We start from the raw sequence: 18,358 nt of genomic DNA, 5'->3' as shown, positions 1-18,358 counted from the left end.
AAAGCTTTTCCTGACAATACTGTTATTAAACACATGATGACGCTGTTATTCCAGAACAAGACTGGGGTACTTAAACCCGTGTGTGTGTGTGTGTGTGTGTGTGTGTGTGTGTGTGTGTGTGTGTGTGTGTGTGTGTGTGTGTGTGTGTGTGTGTAACGCGCACCTTACCATCAGTACACACCTCTAACACACACCTCTAACACACACCTCACCGAGCTCTGATGCTCCGGTGCCGCCGCTCAGAGGATCACGGGAATGTAAAAACCTCCAGAACCGCAAATGAGCGCAAATCAGCCCGCAGGTACCGACAGGAATAATCAGCTTCGGGTGAGTGCGGAGTTCTCTTCTGTTCTCTCCTGTTCTGTTCTGTTCTCTTCTGTTCTGTTCTCTCCTGTTCTGTTCTGTTCTGTTCTGTTCTCTCCTGCTCTCTTCTCTTTCTTCCGTTCTGTTCTCTTGTCTTTTCCTCGGTTCTCCTCGGTTCTCTTCTCTGTCATATTCTTTTTCTTCCGTTCTGTTCTCTTCTGTTCTGTTCTCTCCTGTTATGTTCTGTTCTCTCCTGTTCTCTTCTCTTCTCTTTCTTCCGTTCTGTTCTCTTCTGTTTTCCTCTGTTCTCTTCTGTTCTGTTCTGTTCTCTTCTCTGTTCTGTTCTTTTTCTTCCGTTCTGTTCTCTTCTGTTCTGTTCTCTTCTTTGTTCTGTTTTTTTCTTCCGTTCTGTTCTCTTCTGTTCTGCTTGGTTCTCATGTGTTCTGTTCTGATCTTCTTTGTCCTCTTCTTTTCTACTCTGTTCTCTTCTGTTTCATTTTGTTCTGTTCCGTTCTCTTCTGGCCCCCTCGTTTCAGTTCTCCTCAGTTCATCTTTTTTCTCTTCTCTTCTGATCTGTTCTCTTCTGTTCCGATCTGTTTTCTTCTCTTCTGTTCTCTTCTGTTCAGATCTGTTCTCTTTTGGTTTGCTCGGTTCTCTTCTGTGCTTTTCTGTTTTGTTCTTTTCCTCTGTCGTCCTGTTTTGTTTAGTTCCGTTCTTCTCTGTTCTGCTGTGTTCTGTTCTGTTCTCAGACTATGTTCTCTTTTGTTCTCTTGTGCTCTGTTCTCTTCTCTTCTGTACTGCTCTGTTCCTGTCTGTTCTGTTCTCTTCTCTTCTGGCCACCCTGTTCTTTTCTGTTTGCCTCTGTTCTGTTCTCTGCTGTTCTGTTATCTTATCTTTTCTTCTGTTCTCTTCTGTTCTGATCTGTTCTCTGCTCTTCTGATCTGTTCTTTTCTGTTCTTTTCTCCTCTGTTCTTCTTTGTTATATTGTCCTCTGTTCTCTTCTTTTCTGTTCTCATCTGTTCTGCTCTGTTCTCTTTAGTTCTGCTATGTTCTATTTGCTTCTGATCTGTTCTATTTGCTTCTGATCTGTTGTCTTTGGTTATGTTATCATTGGTTTTGTTCTCTCCTGTTCTCATCTGTTCTGTTCTCCTCTGTTCTCGTTGTGTCTGTTCTCTTCTGTTTTGTTGTCTTCTGTTGTGTTCTGATCAGTTCTGTTTTTTTCTGTTGTGTTCTGATCAGTTCTGTTCTCTTCTGCTCTGTGCACTACAGTAGGGCTAATGATGAGGTAAAAATGAGTTATTTAAATTGAATTACGGTACTGTTGTGTAGTTCATCCCTTCATGCCTGTATATACATTTACTGTTACTGTAACTTATATATACGTGTTTTTCTTATGTTGAAGTGTGTTTACATATTTTTGGGCATCTTTAAGACCATAGCCATGAATTAAACACTGGGAGGGGGTCAAATCTACCAGAAAGGGGGGTTGGGGTTTTTGCTTTTCTAAAACATTCCTGTCACATCAGGAACTGAGAGGAACACAAAACTATTGAGTGGATTATGTCTGTCTGTCTGTCTGTCTATCTACTGTCTTTCTATCTATCTATCTATCTATCTATCTATCTATCTATCTATCTATCTATCTATCTATCTATGTCTGTCTGTCTATACTAATAATGGCATTGAAAATATTACATGATCACATCTTTAATAGCTGTAAATAAAATAAAGGCGCTCGTGTGATTCTCCACCTCTCAGACACGTCAAGTATAACAAGTTCTAACCCTAGAAACGCAGACGTGCGTCACAACCGGAGAACGAGGAATATTTTGATGTGTTTGTCGAGAAAAGAGTGGGCGGGGGTTCGGTGTCATGAACGAGAGCGCGGCCGGCGTCGTTCCAAACTCACTGACTTACTATATACACTATAGGGGCAAAAAGTATTGGGACGCATCTTCTAATTTTAATAATTCATGTGTTTTAATCACAACTGTTGCTTACAAGTGTAATAAATCAATTATATAAAGGAATGATACGCTTCTGACTTTGGTGCAGGTGAAAAGAAGTGGTCAGAAGGGACGTGTGTTAGTCAGGACTGGAGGTCAGCCACTGTAGAGACTAGACTGGGACAAAAATATGGAGGAAATGCACTAAAAAGGGTCGTTTTAATAAAAATGTGCAGCATTTGATGTATTTCTTTGATGGTGGAGGCAGATATAAACATTCTGCTTATCTGATGGAGGGCATTTAAAAAAAGGAGCGGTGTGGGAAGGTGTTAAATCTGATTATCGGTGCGTTCGTCACCGCCGGAACGTTTCACATGTGTCTGCATCCCATTAATCTGCCACTGAGAAAACGACCGTGTTCATCCGTATTAAAGGTGCCATAAAAATCTTATTACGGATTATTATTTTATTTCATTTTTATTGAGCGCTTTATCCTGGTCAAGGTAGCAGAGGTTAGCAGGAAAGGTTGGGTGCAAACGAGGGTGCCGATCCACCCAACCAAACCCTGCCAATCGTGTCTGCGCAGATGCCTGGCTGGCCGATAGCACAGCTGAGCGCCCCAGATATTGATTTTTAAGCCAAATCAAGCAAGTTGTATCTGACTTAGAGTCTTCGTTTCAGGCTGTTTGGAGATGCTTCAGTTTTGAGAAGTTTTACTTTCCAGAGTAGACCAGGGGTGCCACGCCTTACCTCACGCTTAATTATTTATATACGTGCTAAGCACATAGAGATACGCTTACGTGCACGTTACACCAGACCTGATTAATTAATAATGCATCGCTACATAACCGAGTCTCTCGGAAACATAATAAAGGTTTACTTTAAATTTAAGAAGTACCACCTTCCCGCCAGTTCTCCTCCCAATATCGATCTAGTCGTATCCAGTTAATTAAAATTCACCTCTACAGGTGACAGGTGTGGGCCTTGAACAAGTGACCTTCTGATTATCAGTCCATAACATTCAAACCACCTCCTTGTTTCTACACTCACTGTCCATTTTATCAGCTCCACTTACCATATAGAAGCACTTTGCAGTTCTACAATGACTGACTGTAGTCCATCTGTTTCTCTGCATGTTTTGTTAGCTCCCTTTCATGCTGTTCTTCAATGGTCAGGACCCCCACAGAGCAGGTATTATTTACCGTTCCTGTCATGAATGTAACCAAAGTGTAAAAACATGACGTTATAATCCTAATAAACAAACAAACAAACTGACATGGTGGTGGTGTGTTAGTGTGTGTTGTGCTGGTAAGAGTGAATAAGACACAGCAGCGCTGCTGGAGTTTTTAAACACCTCACTGTCACTGCTGGACTGAGAATAGTCCACCAACCAAAAATATCCACCCAACAGCGCCCCGTGGGCAGCATCCTGTGACCACTGATGAAGGTCTAGAAGATGACCGACTCAAACAGCAGCAATAGATGAGCGACCGTCTCTGACTTTACATCTACAAGGTGGACCGACTAGGCAGGAGTGTCTAATAGAGTGGACAGTAAGTGGACATGACTGTGTCTGATCCACTCATACCAGCACAACACACACTAACACACCACTACCATGTCAGTGTCACTGCAGTGCTGAGAATCATCCACCACCCAAATAATACCTGCTCTGTGGGGGTCCTGACCATTGAAGAACAGCATGAAAGGGGGCTAACAAAGCATGCAGAGAAACAGATGGACTACAGTCAGTAATTGTAGAACTACAAAGTGCTTCTATATGGTAAGTGGAGCTAATAAAATTGAGATGACAGTGAGTGTAGAAACAAGGAGGTGGTTTTAATGTTATGGCTGATGGTTGTATATATGAGCTATTCATACAGACGTTGTGTCCCAAATCACACACTACTACAGTCGTAAATAAAAGCAAAATAAATCAATTTAAATCCTCTAGTTCTTTTACACAGTTTTATTATTATTATTATTTGACGTTTTTTATCTTCGTCCTCCCAGACGTGCTTCATGTTTGTAGGTCACAAGACACAAAACCATTTTACACCTGCAGCTTTTCTTGGCTGCTGAAAGAAAAAAAAAACAATAATAAAAAATAACAGCCTGGTTTTTCTGTGAGCTTTGATGGATGTGTTCCCATTTGTACTTAACCTGGGGTCATAATGAAAGGCTCAGAGCGAAAGGCTCAGGAAACGGCGGTGCCTGGAACCGGTGGCCTGTTTCCAAAAGCGTTTCCCGGGACTATTGATCGGGTTCCAGCGAACCGGCCGAGCTTCTCGAACAGGAAAGATGTTTTGTACACTTTTGAGCCAGAATTGACCTTTTTGTCTCCGAACATGAATAGAAGAGAGAGAGAGCGGTGGCACAGTGGGTAGGCGCGCCACCCTGATGGATCTGAGGTTTGATCCTGAGCTCTGGTGTGGAGGTTCTAAAGGGTGGTTCTAAACTAATTCATGTACAGCGGTAACCTGAAACTGGACAACAGTCGGTTCTGGGAGTGACGTTGAGTTTCGAGGTATTTTTTCCCATAAGGATGCTTGGGAAACCTGTTAATGCGTCCATGGTCCCGTGGAGCTGCAGATATTTTAGTCTCATGTAAAATAATGAGGTTGTTTTTGACACTTATACACTGAAAATAACACAAATATAATATAAACACACTGAAATACAATTACAAACAGTTAATTATCAATAAAAATTAGGGCTGTCGAAGTTAACGCGATAATAACGCATTAACGCATTCTCAATTTAACGCGATTAAAAAAAAATAGTGCCGTTAACGCAGATTCTAGTTCATGTTGAGACTTGACTGGTAGAACAAACGTTTTAATGTCGGACTTGCCACCGTTTTTCATTTGCAGTTTGTTAACATAATGTTACCGAGCGTCGTAGTGTCGTAGTGATGTACTTGCATAATAAAGAAATAAATACACGCTATATTCACAAGTTGTCGGGAGCAGAACACTTTTATTAACTCATTCTGTTACGGTAAAGAATACCGGACAGCTGAGTCAAGCACGTTGTCCATGAACTATGGAAGCCCCAAAGGGTCAAAACACACTCACTTCGTGTAGAAACGTCCATTAAACCATTGGATAGTAATTACTGCCTAGTATGTGAGTGAATAAAACTCCCTTACAGTTTTCTCTTGTCCCAGCAGTTTTTAACATAAGTACATTTAGCATAAAATGTGTTCACCATTTTAATTGTAACATTTCACTTAAAAATCCTTGTTTTCTATAACATTTACACAGATTTTTTTTATGCGATTAATCGCGATTAACTATATGAAATTCTGAGATTAATCGCGATTAAAAATTTTAATCGTTTGACAGCCCTAATAAAAATACAATAAAAGCTGCACTTTAGTTTTACTTCTTTATTGTTTCCTGACGCTTCTTAATGGTGGAGATGGTCGATGTTGGAATCTCCGTATTCCGTTCAGCACCGGCGCATTCACGTGCCGTTATTTCCTATGAAGTGTGACGGCGGTGCACAAAACTTAGCGTGACTTATTGTAGTACAACATCTAGTGAGGAATGTGATTAGTGGAGGAACTTATGAGCAGTAATAATGAAGAGAAGTTTAGTGCTCCTGTCTCCTTCTTTTACTACATTAAACCACGTTAAGCTTTATTTTCAACCAGAAGCGTTTTAAACTCTGGGAGAAGCTGATTCTGATTCTCACCATTTCTCAGAAGCTGGAGCTGTAACACAAGTTTAAAAGTGAAACAGGGAGGAGAATCCAGATAAACGCAGATACACGTGGAGCTGTAACCCTGGATCTGACGCTTATTCCACACTGATGCAGATTCAGATCAGATTCACACGCTGATGATTATTTACAGGTCAAGCCGAGTGCTCGAGTTTAAAGGAACGTCCAGTTACATTAACACTTTCTACCTGATCATGACATGCCTTAACCTGGCGTTCCACCCCCCTCCCTGCATCTATATCTATATACAGTGCCTTGCAAAAGTATTCAGCCCCCTTGAACTTTTCAACCTTTTGCCACATTTCAGGCTTCAAACATAACGATATGAAATTGTAATTTTTTGTGAAGAATCAACAACAAGTGGGACACAATCGTGAAGTGGAACGAAATTTTTTGGATATTTTAAACTTTTTTTAGAAATAAAAAACTAAAAAGTGGGGCGTGCAATATTATTCAGCCCCTTTACTTTCAGTGCAGCAAACTCACTCCAGAAGTTCAGTGAGGATCTCTGAATGATCCAATGTTGACCTAAATGACTGATGGTGATAAATAGAATCCACCTGTGTGTAATCAAGTCTCCGTATAAATGCACCTGCTCTGTGACAGTCTCAGAGTTCTGTTTAAAGCGCAGAGAGCATCATGAAGACCAAGGAACACACCAGGCAGGTCCGAGATACTGTTGTGGAGAAGTTTAAAGCCGGATTTGGATACAAAAAGATTTCCCAAGCTTTAAACATCTCAAGGAGCACTGTGCAAGCGATCATATTGAAATGGAAGGAGTATCAGACCACTGCAAATCTACCAAGACCCGGCCGTCCCTCTAAACTTTCAGCTCAAACAAGGAGAAGACTGATCAGAGATGCAGCCAAGAGGCCCATGATCACTCTGAATGAACTGCAGAGATCTACAGCTGAGGTGGGAGACTCTGTCCATAGGACACAATCAGTCGTACACTGCACAAATCTGGCCTTTATGGAAGAGTGGCAAGAAGAAAGCCATTTCTCAAAGATATCTATAAAAAGTCACCTGGGAGACACACCAAACATGTGGAAGAAGGTGCTCTGGTCAGATGAAACCAAAATCGAACTTTTTGGCCACAATGCAAAACGTTATGTTTGGCGTAAAAGCAACACAGCTCATCACCCTGAACACACCATCCCCACTGTCAAACATGGTGGTGGCAGCATCATGGTTTGGGCCTGCTTTTCTTCAGCAGGGACAGGGAAGATGGTTAAAATTGATGGGAAGATGGATGGAGCCAAATACAGGACCATTCTGGAAGAAAACCTGTTGCAGTCTGCAAAAGACCTGAGACTGGAACGGAGATTTATCTTCCAACAAGACAATGATCCAAAACATAAAGCAAAATCTACAATGGAATGGTTCACAAATAAACGTATCCAGGTGTTAGAATGGCCAAGTCAAAGTCCAGACCTGAATCCCATCGAGAATCTGTGGAAAGAGCTGAAAACTGCTGTTCACAAACGCTCTCCATCCAACCTCACTGACCTCGAGCTGTTTTGCAAGGAAGAATGGGCAAAAATTTCTGTCTCTCGATGTGCAAAACTGATAGAGACATACCCCAAGCGACTTGCAGCTGTAATCGCAGCAAAAGGTGGCGCTACAAAGTATTAACGCAAGGGGGCTGAATAATATTGCACGCCCCACTTTTCAGTTTTTTATTTCTAAAAAAAGTTTAAAATATCCAATAAATTTCGTTCCACTTCACGATTGTGTCCCACTTGTTGTTGATTCTTCACAAAAAATTACAATTTCATATCGTTATGTTTGAAGCCTGAAATGTGGCAAAAGGTTGAAAAGTTCAAGGGGGCTGAATACTTTTGCAAGGCACTGTATCTACGTATATCTGCCCTTAGGAAGAAGTACGTGTAGTAATATGGGAATGTTTGCACGTTTGATCAAAAGGACCTTTGTGAGGTCAGGCGCTCATTCTCGGGTGTAGGACCTTCCCTAAACTGTTGCTGCAAGTTGGAAGCGTGTCATTTTCTTTATATCATTGATTTATTACACCTGTTAGTGATTAGTGATTGTTAGGGCTGAAACACTTAAATTAAAACATTAGAAGGGCCGTCCCAATACTTTTGTCTATATAGTGTAATAATAGATGATTCATTAATATATTAAATTATTAATTAAAATTCCTCGAGCAACAGGAGGTCAGTAAATTCAGCGCTGATACACAGTTAAAGCTAACGGTTCAATTCTTGCAGTTTTGCAATCAACTGATGTTGTTTTTTAGGCTTGTTGCATGTTTTACTGCGACGTTTGTAAACGACGTTTCTACACATTAAAATAAATTTCCAGTCAGTCGGAAACATATTAAAACCACCTCCTGCTTCTACTTGTAAGCTCCACTTACCATATAGAAGCACTTTGTAGTTCTACAATTACTGACTGTAGTCCATCTGTTTTTCTGCATGCTTTGTTACCCCCTTTCACCCTGTTCTTCAATGGTCAGGACCCCCCACAGGACCACCACAGAGCAGGTATTATTTAGGTGGTGGATGATTCTCAGCACTGCAGTGACACTGACATGGTGGTGGTGTGTTAGTGTGTGTTGTGCTGGTATGAGCGGATCAGACACAGCAGCGCTGCTGGAGTTTTTAAACACCTCAATGTCACTGCTGGACTGAGAATCGTCCACCAACCAAATATATCCAGCAAAAGGCGCCCCTTGGGCAGCGTCCTGTGACCACCGATGAAGGTCTAGAAGATGACCGACTCAAACAGCAGCAATAGATGAGCGATCGTCTCTGACTTTACATCTACAAGGTGGACCGACTAGGTAGGATTGTCTAATAGAGTGGACAGTGAGTGGACACGGTATTTAAAAACTCCACCAGCGCTGCTGTGTTTGGTTTTAATCTTATGGCTGATCAGTGTATATAGTTGTATAATAAACATGTGGCTTTATTTCTCGACTGAACCTGTACCTCACCCCTCACCCCGGCAATAAATCGTCGTATGATTGTCCTTTTCATGTCCTCGACCTCTGTGTGCGGCTGTAGATTAATAAACGTGTGTGACAGGAGGGATTCAAGGTGATCTTTGATTCTCTTCATTGATTTTCTTCAGCTTCTCTGAGGACCACAAACCAAACGACAGCAGATTAAAAACAGTTCATTTTTTTTAGGTATCGACAGACTTGGTATTATTTTTATCTGGGCTTGGGACCTGCACCAAGAGCGCACTGACAAGTCAAGAGCGCCTTTCAACGGATAGGCTGTTTCGGCCAACATCCTTCCTCAGACAGGAGCCAGACGTGTCCTTGAAGTGATGCAGCCAGCCCACCACCTCTGAGATCCGGGTTCGAATCTCAGCTGTGCTGTCGGCTTGCCAGCACTGTAGCCTAGCGTTTAGGGTACTGGACTAGTAGTCAAAAGGTCGCTGGTTCAAGCCCCACCACTGCCAGGTTGCCACTGTTGGGCCCTTGAGCAAGGCCCCTAACCTTCAATTGGTTAGACCAGGGGTCTTCAACCTGTGGGGCGCGCCAAATTGTTAAACCGGACCCACCGCAACCCTGACCAGGATAATTCAGTTGATAAAAGTGAATGATGCTCCTCTTAGTCTGTGTATTTCTTCCCGATTGAATTATCCTATTTATGGGCTTGTGACCCCCCCCCCCCCCCCCCCCCCCACTAGGTTCACCTTTTGTATTTGTGAGCCCAGAATGGGATTTGAACCCATTTCCAGCAGTGTTCCTCTCGTCATTGGTATTTTCTTTCTTATATGAGTGAAGAAGCTTTAATGGAGCAGATCAGACCTGACACTTCTGTACCTCATGTAAATAATCTGAATATTTTTCCGGGTCCCGGCGGTGCTCTCACTTCGGCCCCCCGTGCTGTCAGGACTGGATTGAATTTGAGACGTGCGAGATCCAGTTTGATTGTTTTTGTCCTCGTCTTCTTTCGGCAGCGTCTCTGCGGCGCTCGGTGCGGAGGAATCCCGGCGGACTGTCTCCATGCAGATGACCAGCGATGGCCACGACGTCGGAGCCAGCAGAAGAGTAACCGCTGCACCTACACGTCTCATTCACACACAGGGCTCACTGCACTGCCAAAAGTATTCGGACGCCTGACCACGAGCTTGTCGGACGTCCTATTTCATAGACAAACGCTCTTAAAACAGACTGACACACTGCTAGAACAACAGCCACTCTTCTGAGAAGCTTCTTTGTAGTATGTCTGTGGGAATTTGTGCCCATTCAGTCTAAAAATGGCAGCATTTGTATGACTGAGTACTAATGTTGATGTTCTAGTTCGTTCCAGAGCACTTAAGTGGGGTTGAGGTCCGGGCTCTTTGTGTTTAGGGGTGCAATCATGCAGGACAGGAAATGACCTTCCCTAAACTGTTGCTGCAAAGTTGGAATCATAGATTTTTATTATAGAATTGATTTATTAGAAAGGGCGTCCCAATACTTTTGTCCATATAATGTATAAGAAGTAGAATAATTCACTGACAGAGCTGATACAGAATTTCTTAGATCAGGGACTGAAGTTCCGATTCAGTTGTGTTCATTTATTCATTCAGTCATTTGGCATCTGTTTAAGCGCTGCTTTCCTGGTCAGGAACGCGGTGGGTTCAATTTAACAGGCAAAAATTTAACCCAGGACAGGTCGCCAGTCCATCACAGGACACACACACTTTTTGGACTTATGGGAGGAAATCGGAACACCCGGAGGAAACCCACATGGACAGTGAACCCTGTGAGGCGACTGTGCTACCCACCCCGCCACCGTGCCACCCTTATTGATTTTATATACCTGTTATTAATAATTAGAAGTATTGTCCACATACTTTTTATCATAAAATGTGTTATAATTTTCCTTGTGATAAAGTATCTGTCTATCTATCTATCTATCTATCTATCTATCTATCTATCTATCTATCTATCTATCTATCTATCTATCTATCTATCTATCTTTCTATCTATCTATCTATCTATCTATCTATCTATCTATCTATCTATCTATCTGTCTGTCTGTCTATCTATCTATCTATCTATCTATCTATCTATCTATCTTTCTATCTATCTATCTATCTATCTATCTATCTATCTATCTATCTATCTATCTATCTATCTATCTTTCTATCTATCTATCTATCTATCTATCTATCTATCTATCTATCTATCTATCTTTCTATCTATCTATCTATCTATCTATCTATCTATCTATCTTTCTATCTATCTATCTATCTATCTATCTATCTATCTATCTATCTTTCTATCTATCTATCTATCTATCTATCTATCTATCTATCTATCTATCTATCTATCTATCTATCTATCTTTCTATCTATCTATCTATCTATCTATCTATCTATCTATCTATCTATCTATCTATCTTTCTATCTATCTATCTATCTATCTATCTATCTATCTATATTTCTGTCTGTCTGTCTGTCTGTCTGTCTGCCTGTCTATTTATCTGTGTCTGTCTGTCTGACTAACTGTCTATCTATCTATCTATCTATCTATCTATCTATCTATCTATCTATCTATCTATCTATCTGTCTGTCTGTCTGTCTTTCTGCCTGTCTATTTATCTGTCTATCTATCTATCTGTCTATCTATCTGTCTATATTTCTGTCTGTCTGTCTGTCTGTCTGTCTGTCTGTCTGTCTGTCTATCTATCTATCTATCTATCTATCTATCTATCTATCTATCTATCTATCTATGTCTGTCTGTCTGTCTGTCTGTCTATTTATCTGTGTCTGTCTGTCTGACTAACTGTCTGTCTTTCTGTCTGTCTGTCTGTCTGTCTTTCTCTAATTTATATCAGCCTACATTTTATTTTATTTAAATTCATTATTTTTTAATAATGCACGTTTGGCACGTTTGGAAAATCAGGACTTCACGACAGCTGACAAAAACACAAAACACTAATTGCTTTATTACTGACACACTGACCGTCCCGGACGTTTCCTTTAATTAAATAAATTGAATTAAATATTTTATCAGGGGATAAAAGTCCCCTCCTGGTTCCTTATGGCTCTCACCTCTCACCTCACTATAATCCCATATCGGTTCTTTTCCAGCTCAGTTGATGAAGTGGTGAGCGAGCACATCTTTAACCCTCTGGAGAGGATCGTTCTGACCTTCTTCCTGGCGTCCATAATAATCATGACCGTCCTCGGAAACCTGCTGGTGATGGTGGCGCTGTCGAAGGACAGACAGCTGAGGTACGAGCGCTTTATTTTGATTTATCGCCTCTGATCTGTCACTCCATTCCATGTAGAGACGTTAGTTCATTTATATTATTTAATTAATTTAATAATTTATTGGACTTCACCAAGTTTGGTAACGGGACTGGAGCGTGTCTCACTAAAAACCCACTAACCAAACTAGGCCACAGATACCCCATCTAAGGTACCCCACCTAGCCTCTGTGCCCCATCTGCAGGCCTAACTAGGCCACAGATACCCCATCTAAAGGTAGGTATCACAGGTACCCCATCTAAAGGTAGGTATTACAGATACCCCATCTAAGGTACCCCATCTAGCCTCCGTGCTCCATCTGCAGGCCAATTAGGCTACAGGTACTTCATCTAAGTTACCCTGTCTAGCCTCTGTGCCCCATCTGCAGGCCAAACTAGGCCGCAGGTACTTCATCTAAAGGTAGGTATCACAGGTACCCCATCTAAGGTACCACATCTAGCCTCCATGCCCCATCTGCAGGCCAAACTAGGCTACAGGTACTTCATCTAAGGTACCCCATCTAGCCTCCATGCCCCATCTGCAGGCCAAACTAGGCTGCAGGTACCCCATCTAAAATCAGGTACTGCAGATACCCCATCTAAGGTGCCCCATCTAGCCTCTGTGCCCCAACTGCAGGCCAAACTAGGCCACAGATACCCCCATCTAAAATCAAGTACTGCAGATACCCCATCTAAGGTACCCCATCTAGCCTCTGTGCCCCATCTGCAGGCCAAACTAGGCCACAGGTACCCCATCTAAAATCAGGTACTGCAGATACCCCATCTAAGGTACCCCATCTTCTCATTCATCCGTCACAGGAAGAAGAAAACCAACTACTTCATCGTGTCCCTGGCGTTCGCGGACCTGCTGGTGGCCGTGTTGGTGATGCCGTTTGCGGCGATAGAGCTCACCACCGGTCACTGGAGTTACGGAGAGACCTTCTGCCTGGTGCGGACCTCGCTGGACGTCCTGCTCACCACTGCGTCCATCCTGCACCTGTGCTGCATCGCCCTGGACAGGTACAAGCATTCTGCCCCCACAGAGGGTTTTTATTTTACGGTTTATTACAGTTCAGGCAGCTCCTGTATTATTTCTCTTTTTATTTCTATCTGGGCTTGGGACCTGCACTGAGAGCACACTGACAAGTGCACCTCCCGGTGCCTAGGCTGTTTTGGTTACCAACTCCAAGTCCAGTATCATACCCACTGAGCTACAACTGCCATAAACTGTCCCCTGTACTTTGTACTTCAAGGCTTCTTCCTAGCCTTGGTAAAAGAACCACTGTTCCATGTAATTTGTACTTGAGGCAGTAATTGGAGGCGCGAACCAAACCCAAATCAAAATAACTCCGGACCTGCACCAGTTTTTATCTGAACCAAGGATGCGGCATCAACTGAGGGCACTGCACTGTGCACAATGGAAGTAAACAGTAGTACAGCTTGACACGCCCATGGCTGTCACCATCTGCTGGCTGATCGATGGCGCTACACACAGACGGGGGATGATGGAGATCGGTGTGTGACTCTCCGTGCACGATACGGATCTCCGTATGATCCCTGTTGGTACTTCACATGTGGATTGGATGTTTGGGTGTCCACATATTATTGGCTACGTACCTGTATCTTCAAGTACATTCCTGTCCGTTTGCAGAACGTAGCTTCACGATCTGTCGTTCCGTACTGGGACCATACCGAACCAGAGTGGTTTTAAAGAGGGCAGCTGTGCTCTTGTACTGCACCTGGTCCTCACACACACACACACACACACACATCCTCCCGTATTCTTAACTGTATTCATCCCACGATGCCATTCATATTTTTCTGCCTCCCCCCCGTCGAGTGGTGACTCACGGTTCAACCTCTCGCCCATCAGAACCGTATATCAAAAAAACTGAGTCACCGCCGAATTCGGCAACATGAACGTAGACAGGAGGGCAAAAGTATTAGGACGCCCCTTCTAATTATTGAATCCATGTGTAATAAATCAATTATAGGACACAGCAACAGTTCAGGGAAGGTCTTTTCCCGTTCCCCCACATAACAGCTCTGGAATGAACTGGAACGTCAACATCAGTGTCCGGCCATAAATCTGCTGTCATATTTTAACTGAATGGGGACAAATCCCCACAGACACACTTCCAAATTTTGTGAGAGGCCTCTCAGAAGAGCGGCTGTTGTTCTAGCTGAAAGATCACACAGAGGTCGCTCAGTTTTATTACCGTTTGTTTTTTAAAACTGAATACTCGCTCACTGTCTGGAGCCTATCCCAGCTGTTCAATGGGCGCAAGGCACACAGTAACACCCTGTATGGGTGCCAGTCCATCGCAGGGCAGACACACACACATACACCCATTCACCTATAGGGCAATTCAGTGTCTCCAATTAACCTGACTGTGAGAGGAAACCGGAGCTCCCGGGGGAAACCCACACAGACACAGGGAGAACATGCAAACTCCGCACAGAAAGGACCCGTGCCGCCACGCCTGGGGATCGAACCCAGGAACTTCTTGCCATGAGGCGACAGTGCTGCCCACGTGTAAATACTTTTGGTCATATAACGTGTAACGGATTTCTCTATGTTCCACGTTGGCAGGTACTACGCCATCTGCTGCCAGCCGCTGGTCTACAGGAACAAGATGACCCCGGTCCGAGTGTCCCTGATGCTGGGGGGGTGCTGGGTGATCCCCTCCTTCATCTCCTTCCTGCCCATCATGCAGAACTGGAACGTGATCGGCATCGAGGACATCGTAAGTGCGCCACCCGTGCCAGGCTGAGAGAGAAACGTCTGGGCTAATTGACCCCGGTTCTGTAAAAACATCCGAACGCTGGTATTTTTAGTCCGCGTGCCGAGCGCTCGTTCAGCTAATCTGGGGTTTGAGCAGGGGCGAGGTGGGTGCACCCGCTGTGCCCGGGGCATTCAGATGCCGCCGTGATTGGCGCTCCATTAGAGAACAGCTGGAGGGAGTCGAGGAGCGGAAACGAATATGAATATAAACACGGAAGATTTTAATAACTGGAGTGTACCGTGCATGGTTAAAAGTAGCCCTCCTCATTTTTGGGTTTGGGTTCCTCAGCACCCGTTCAAACAGAGGTACCCTACACGTACCAAAAGTATTCGGACACCCGACCGTGAGCTTGTCGGTCATCACATTTCCAACACAAATGGTATTAAAACGACAGCCGCTCGTCTGAGGAGGCTTCTCACGAGGCTTCGAAGTATGTCTGTGGGGATTTGTGTCCATTCAGTCAAAAGAATGGGAACCAGCCATACCAACCAGAGGAAATATACACTATATGGCCAAAAGTATTTGGACACCTGACCATGAGCTTGTTGGACATCATGTTTTAAAAACAAATGATATTAAAACAGACTGACCCTCTGTGTGATCTTTTCAGCTAGAACAGCAGCCGCTCTTCTGAGAAGCTTCTCACGAGGCTTTGAAGTATGTCTGTGGGGATTTGTGCCCATTTAGTCAAAATATGACAGCGTCAGTCGATGTTCCGGTTCATCCCAGATCTGTTTAGTTTCTTCATCTTTTTATAGAGCTTGCTGCTCGTCTTCTCACGAGGCTTCAAAGTATGTCTGTGGGGATTTGTGCCCATTTTGTCAAAATATGACTGGCAAAATATGATTTGTTTGGCTAAGTGTCAGTCGATGTTCCGGTTCATCCCAAATCTGTTCAGTTCCTTCATGTCTATATAGAGCTTGCTGCTCTTCTGAGGAGGCTTCTCACAAGGCTTCGAAGTACGTCTGTGGGGATTTGTGCCCATTCGATTTGGTCAAAATATGACAGCATTTGTTTGGCTAAGCATCAGTCGATGTTCCGGTTCATCCCAAATCTGTTCGGTTTCATGTCTTTATAGAGCTTGCTGCTTGTCTGAGAAGGCTTCTCACAAGATCTGGAAGTGTGTCTGTGGGGATTTGTGCCCATTCAGCCAAAGTGTGACAGCATTTGTATGGCCGGACACTGAAGTTGACGTTCTGGTTCTTTCCAGATCTGTCCAGTTTCTTCATCTCTTTATAGAGCTTGTTGTTTTTTTGAGAAGGCTTCTCACTAGACTTTGAAGTATGTCTGTGGGGATTTGTGCCCATTCGGTCCAGATATGACAGCATTTGTTTGGCTAAGCCTCAGTTGATGTTCCGGTTCATCCCAGATCTGTTTAGTTTCTTCATCTTTTTATAGAGCTTGCTGCTTGAGAAGGCTTCTCACAAGGCTTTGAAGTATGTCTGTGGGGATTTGTGCCCATTCGGTCAAAATATGACAGCATTTGTTTGGCTAAGCATCAGTCGATGTTCCGGTTCATCCCAGATCTGTTCATGTTTTTATAGAGCTTGTTTTGTCCACCTCTGGAACAAACCAGGACCTTCCCTAAACTATTTATTACAGCTGTTAGTGATTGCTGTGGCTGGAACGTATATATTGAATAATTAGATAGGGCATCCCAATACTTTTGTCCATGTAGTGTATGTTTAGAGGGGGAAAGCGGGTGAAAAGAAGCGGTTGCTGATTGCACATGTGTTGTAGGAGACGTAAGGAACTTTTGGGGAACTGGATATGACCAAGTTATGAAGAAACTGTACGTGTGCATGTAAATTATTTATTTATTTATTTGAGCAGATAGAGGAGAGGAAAATCACCCACGGCGTAAACAAGACGTCCTGCATCTTCATCGTGAACCGACCCTACGCCATCATCTGCTCGGCGGTGGCCTTCTACGTGCCGCTCGGCCTGATGGTCCTGGCCTACCAGCGCATCTACGTGACGGCCATGGAGCACGCGCACCAGATCAGGGCGCTGCGGCGGGCCGGCTCCACGCCCCTGTCCTCCTACTACGAGCACGAACACCCCGGCTCCAGCCGCATGAAGGTCGAGACCAAGGCGGCCAAGACGCTGGCGGTCATCATGGGCTGCTTCTGCCTGTGCTGGGCACCGTTCTTCATCACCAACGTGCTGGACCCGTTCATCGCGTACAGCGTGCCCTGGCAGGTCTGGACCACGTGGCTGTGGCTGGGCTACATAAACTCGGGGCTGAACCCGTTCCTGTACGCCTTCCTGAACCGCGCCTTTCGCCGGGCCTTCCTCATGATCCTCTGCTGCGGGGACGTGCGCTACGCCCGCCAGACCAGCTTCAGCCCCAGCAGGCACTGCACGGCATCCGTGAACGGCACCTCCATCGCGCTCAGGTACGAGAAACCCTCATCATGTGAACGTCTGAATGTTTGTGGGGTCAAAGTGCAGGTTGGGTTATGATGAGTCTGATTGGTCGGTGAACGTGCGCATTAGATTACTCACTGGTTGTTTTGGACATCATGGTGACCGGTGGTGGGTGGGACTAGAACTGTATATGACAGGTAAAACACTGGTGGTGTATCATGGTAGTGTGTGTGTGTGTGTGTGTGTGTGGTGCTGGTACAAGTGTATCATGGTAGTGTGTGTGTGTGTGTGTGTGTGGTGCTGGTACAAGTGTATCATGGTAGTGTGTGTGTGTGTGTGTGTGTGTGTGTGGTGCTGGTACAAGTGTATCATGGTAGTGTGTGTGTGTGTGTGTGGTGCTGGTACAAGTGTATCATGGTAGTGTGTGTGGTGTTGGTATGAGTGTATCATGGTAGTGTGTGTGGTGTTGGTATGAGTGTATCATGGTAGTGTGTGTGTGATTTTGGTATGAGTGTATCATGGTAGTGTGATAATGGTACGAGTGTATTATGGTAGCGTGTGTGATTATGGTATGAGCGTATCATGGTAGTGTGTGTGATGATACGAGTGCATCATGGTAGTGTGTGTGTGGTGCTGGTACGAGTGTATCATGGTCGTGTGTGTGTGTGGTGCTGGTACGAGTGTATCATGGTCGTGTGTGTGGTGCTGGTACGATTGTATCATGGTAGTATGTGTGTGGTGCTGTTACGAGTGTATTATGGTAGTGTGAGTGTGTTGTGCTGATATGAGTGTATGATTGTAGTGTGTGTGATGATGGTATGAGTGTATCATGGTAGTGTGTATGATGCTGGTACGAGTGTATCATGGTAGTGTGTGTGTGTGTGTGTGGTGCTGGTACAAGGTTATCATGGTAGTGTGTGTGTGGTGTTGGTACGAGCGTATCATGGTCGTGTGTGTGCATGTGTGTGGTGCTAGTACGAGTGTATCATGCTAGTGTGTGTGGTGTTGG

The 18,358-nt window shown here is 44.0% G+C and overlaps 1 protein-coding gene across 1 annotated transcript in view; it reads left to right on the top strand.

The window, feature by feature from the left end:
- The first annotated feature begins 241 nt into the window (after positions 1-241).
- Positions 242-18,358, top strand: part of si:dkey-247m21.3 (5-hydroxytryptamine receptor 4) — a 36,011-nt gene continuing 17,894 nt past the window's right edge. The window contains exons 1-6 of the mRNA XM_063011451.1: positions 242-327; positions 9,912-10,002; positions 12,036-12,179; positions 13,013-13,213; positions 14,787-14,940; positions 16,813-17,378. Of these exons, the coding sequence (XP_062867521.1) occupies positions 9,974-10,002; positions 12,036-12,179; positions 13,013-13,213; positions 14,787-14,940; positions 16,813-17,378 (1,094 nt within the window). The 5' untranslated portion in view covers positions 242-327; positions 9,912-9,973. The remainder of the gene's footprint in view (positions 328-9,911; positions 10,003-12,035; positions 12,180-13,012; positions 13,214-14,786; positions 14,941-16,812; positions 17,379-18,358) is intronic.

This window comes from Trichomycterus rosablanca, chromosome 16 (genome assembly GCF_030014385.1).
Source record: "Trichomycterus rosablanca isolate fTriRos1 chromosome 16, fTriRos1.hap1, whole genome shotgun sequence".
NCBI classification, from domain to species: domain Eukaryota; kingdom Metazoa; phylum Chordata; class Actinopteri; order Siluriformes; family Trichomycteridae; genus Trichomycterus; species Trichomycterus rosablanca.
Note: the sequence above shows the minus strand (reverse complement) of the source record. Positions and strands in the feature narration are given on the sequence as shown.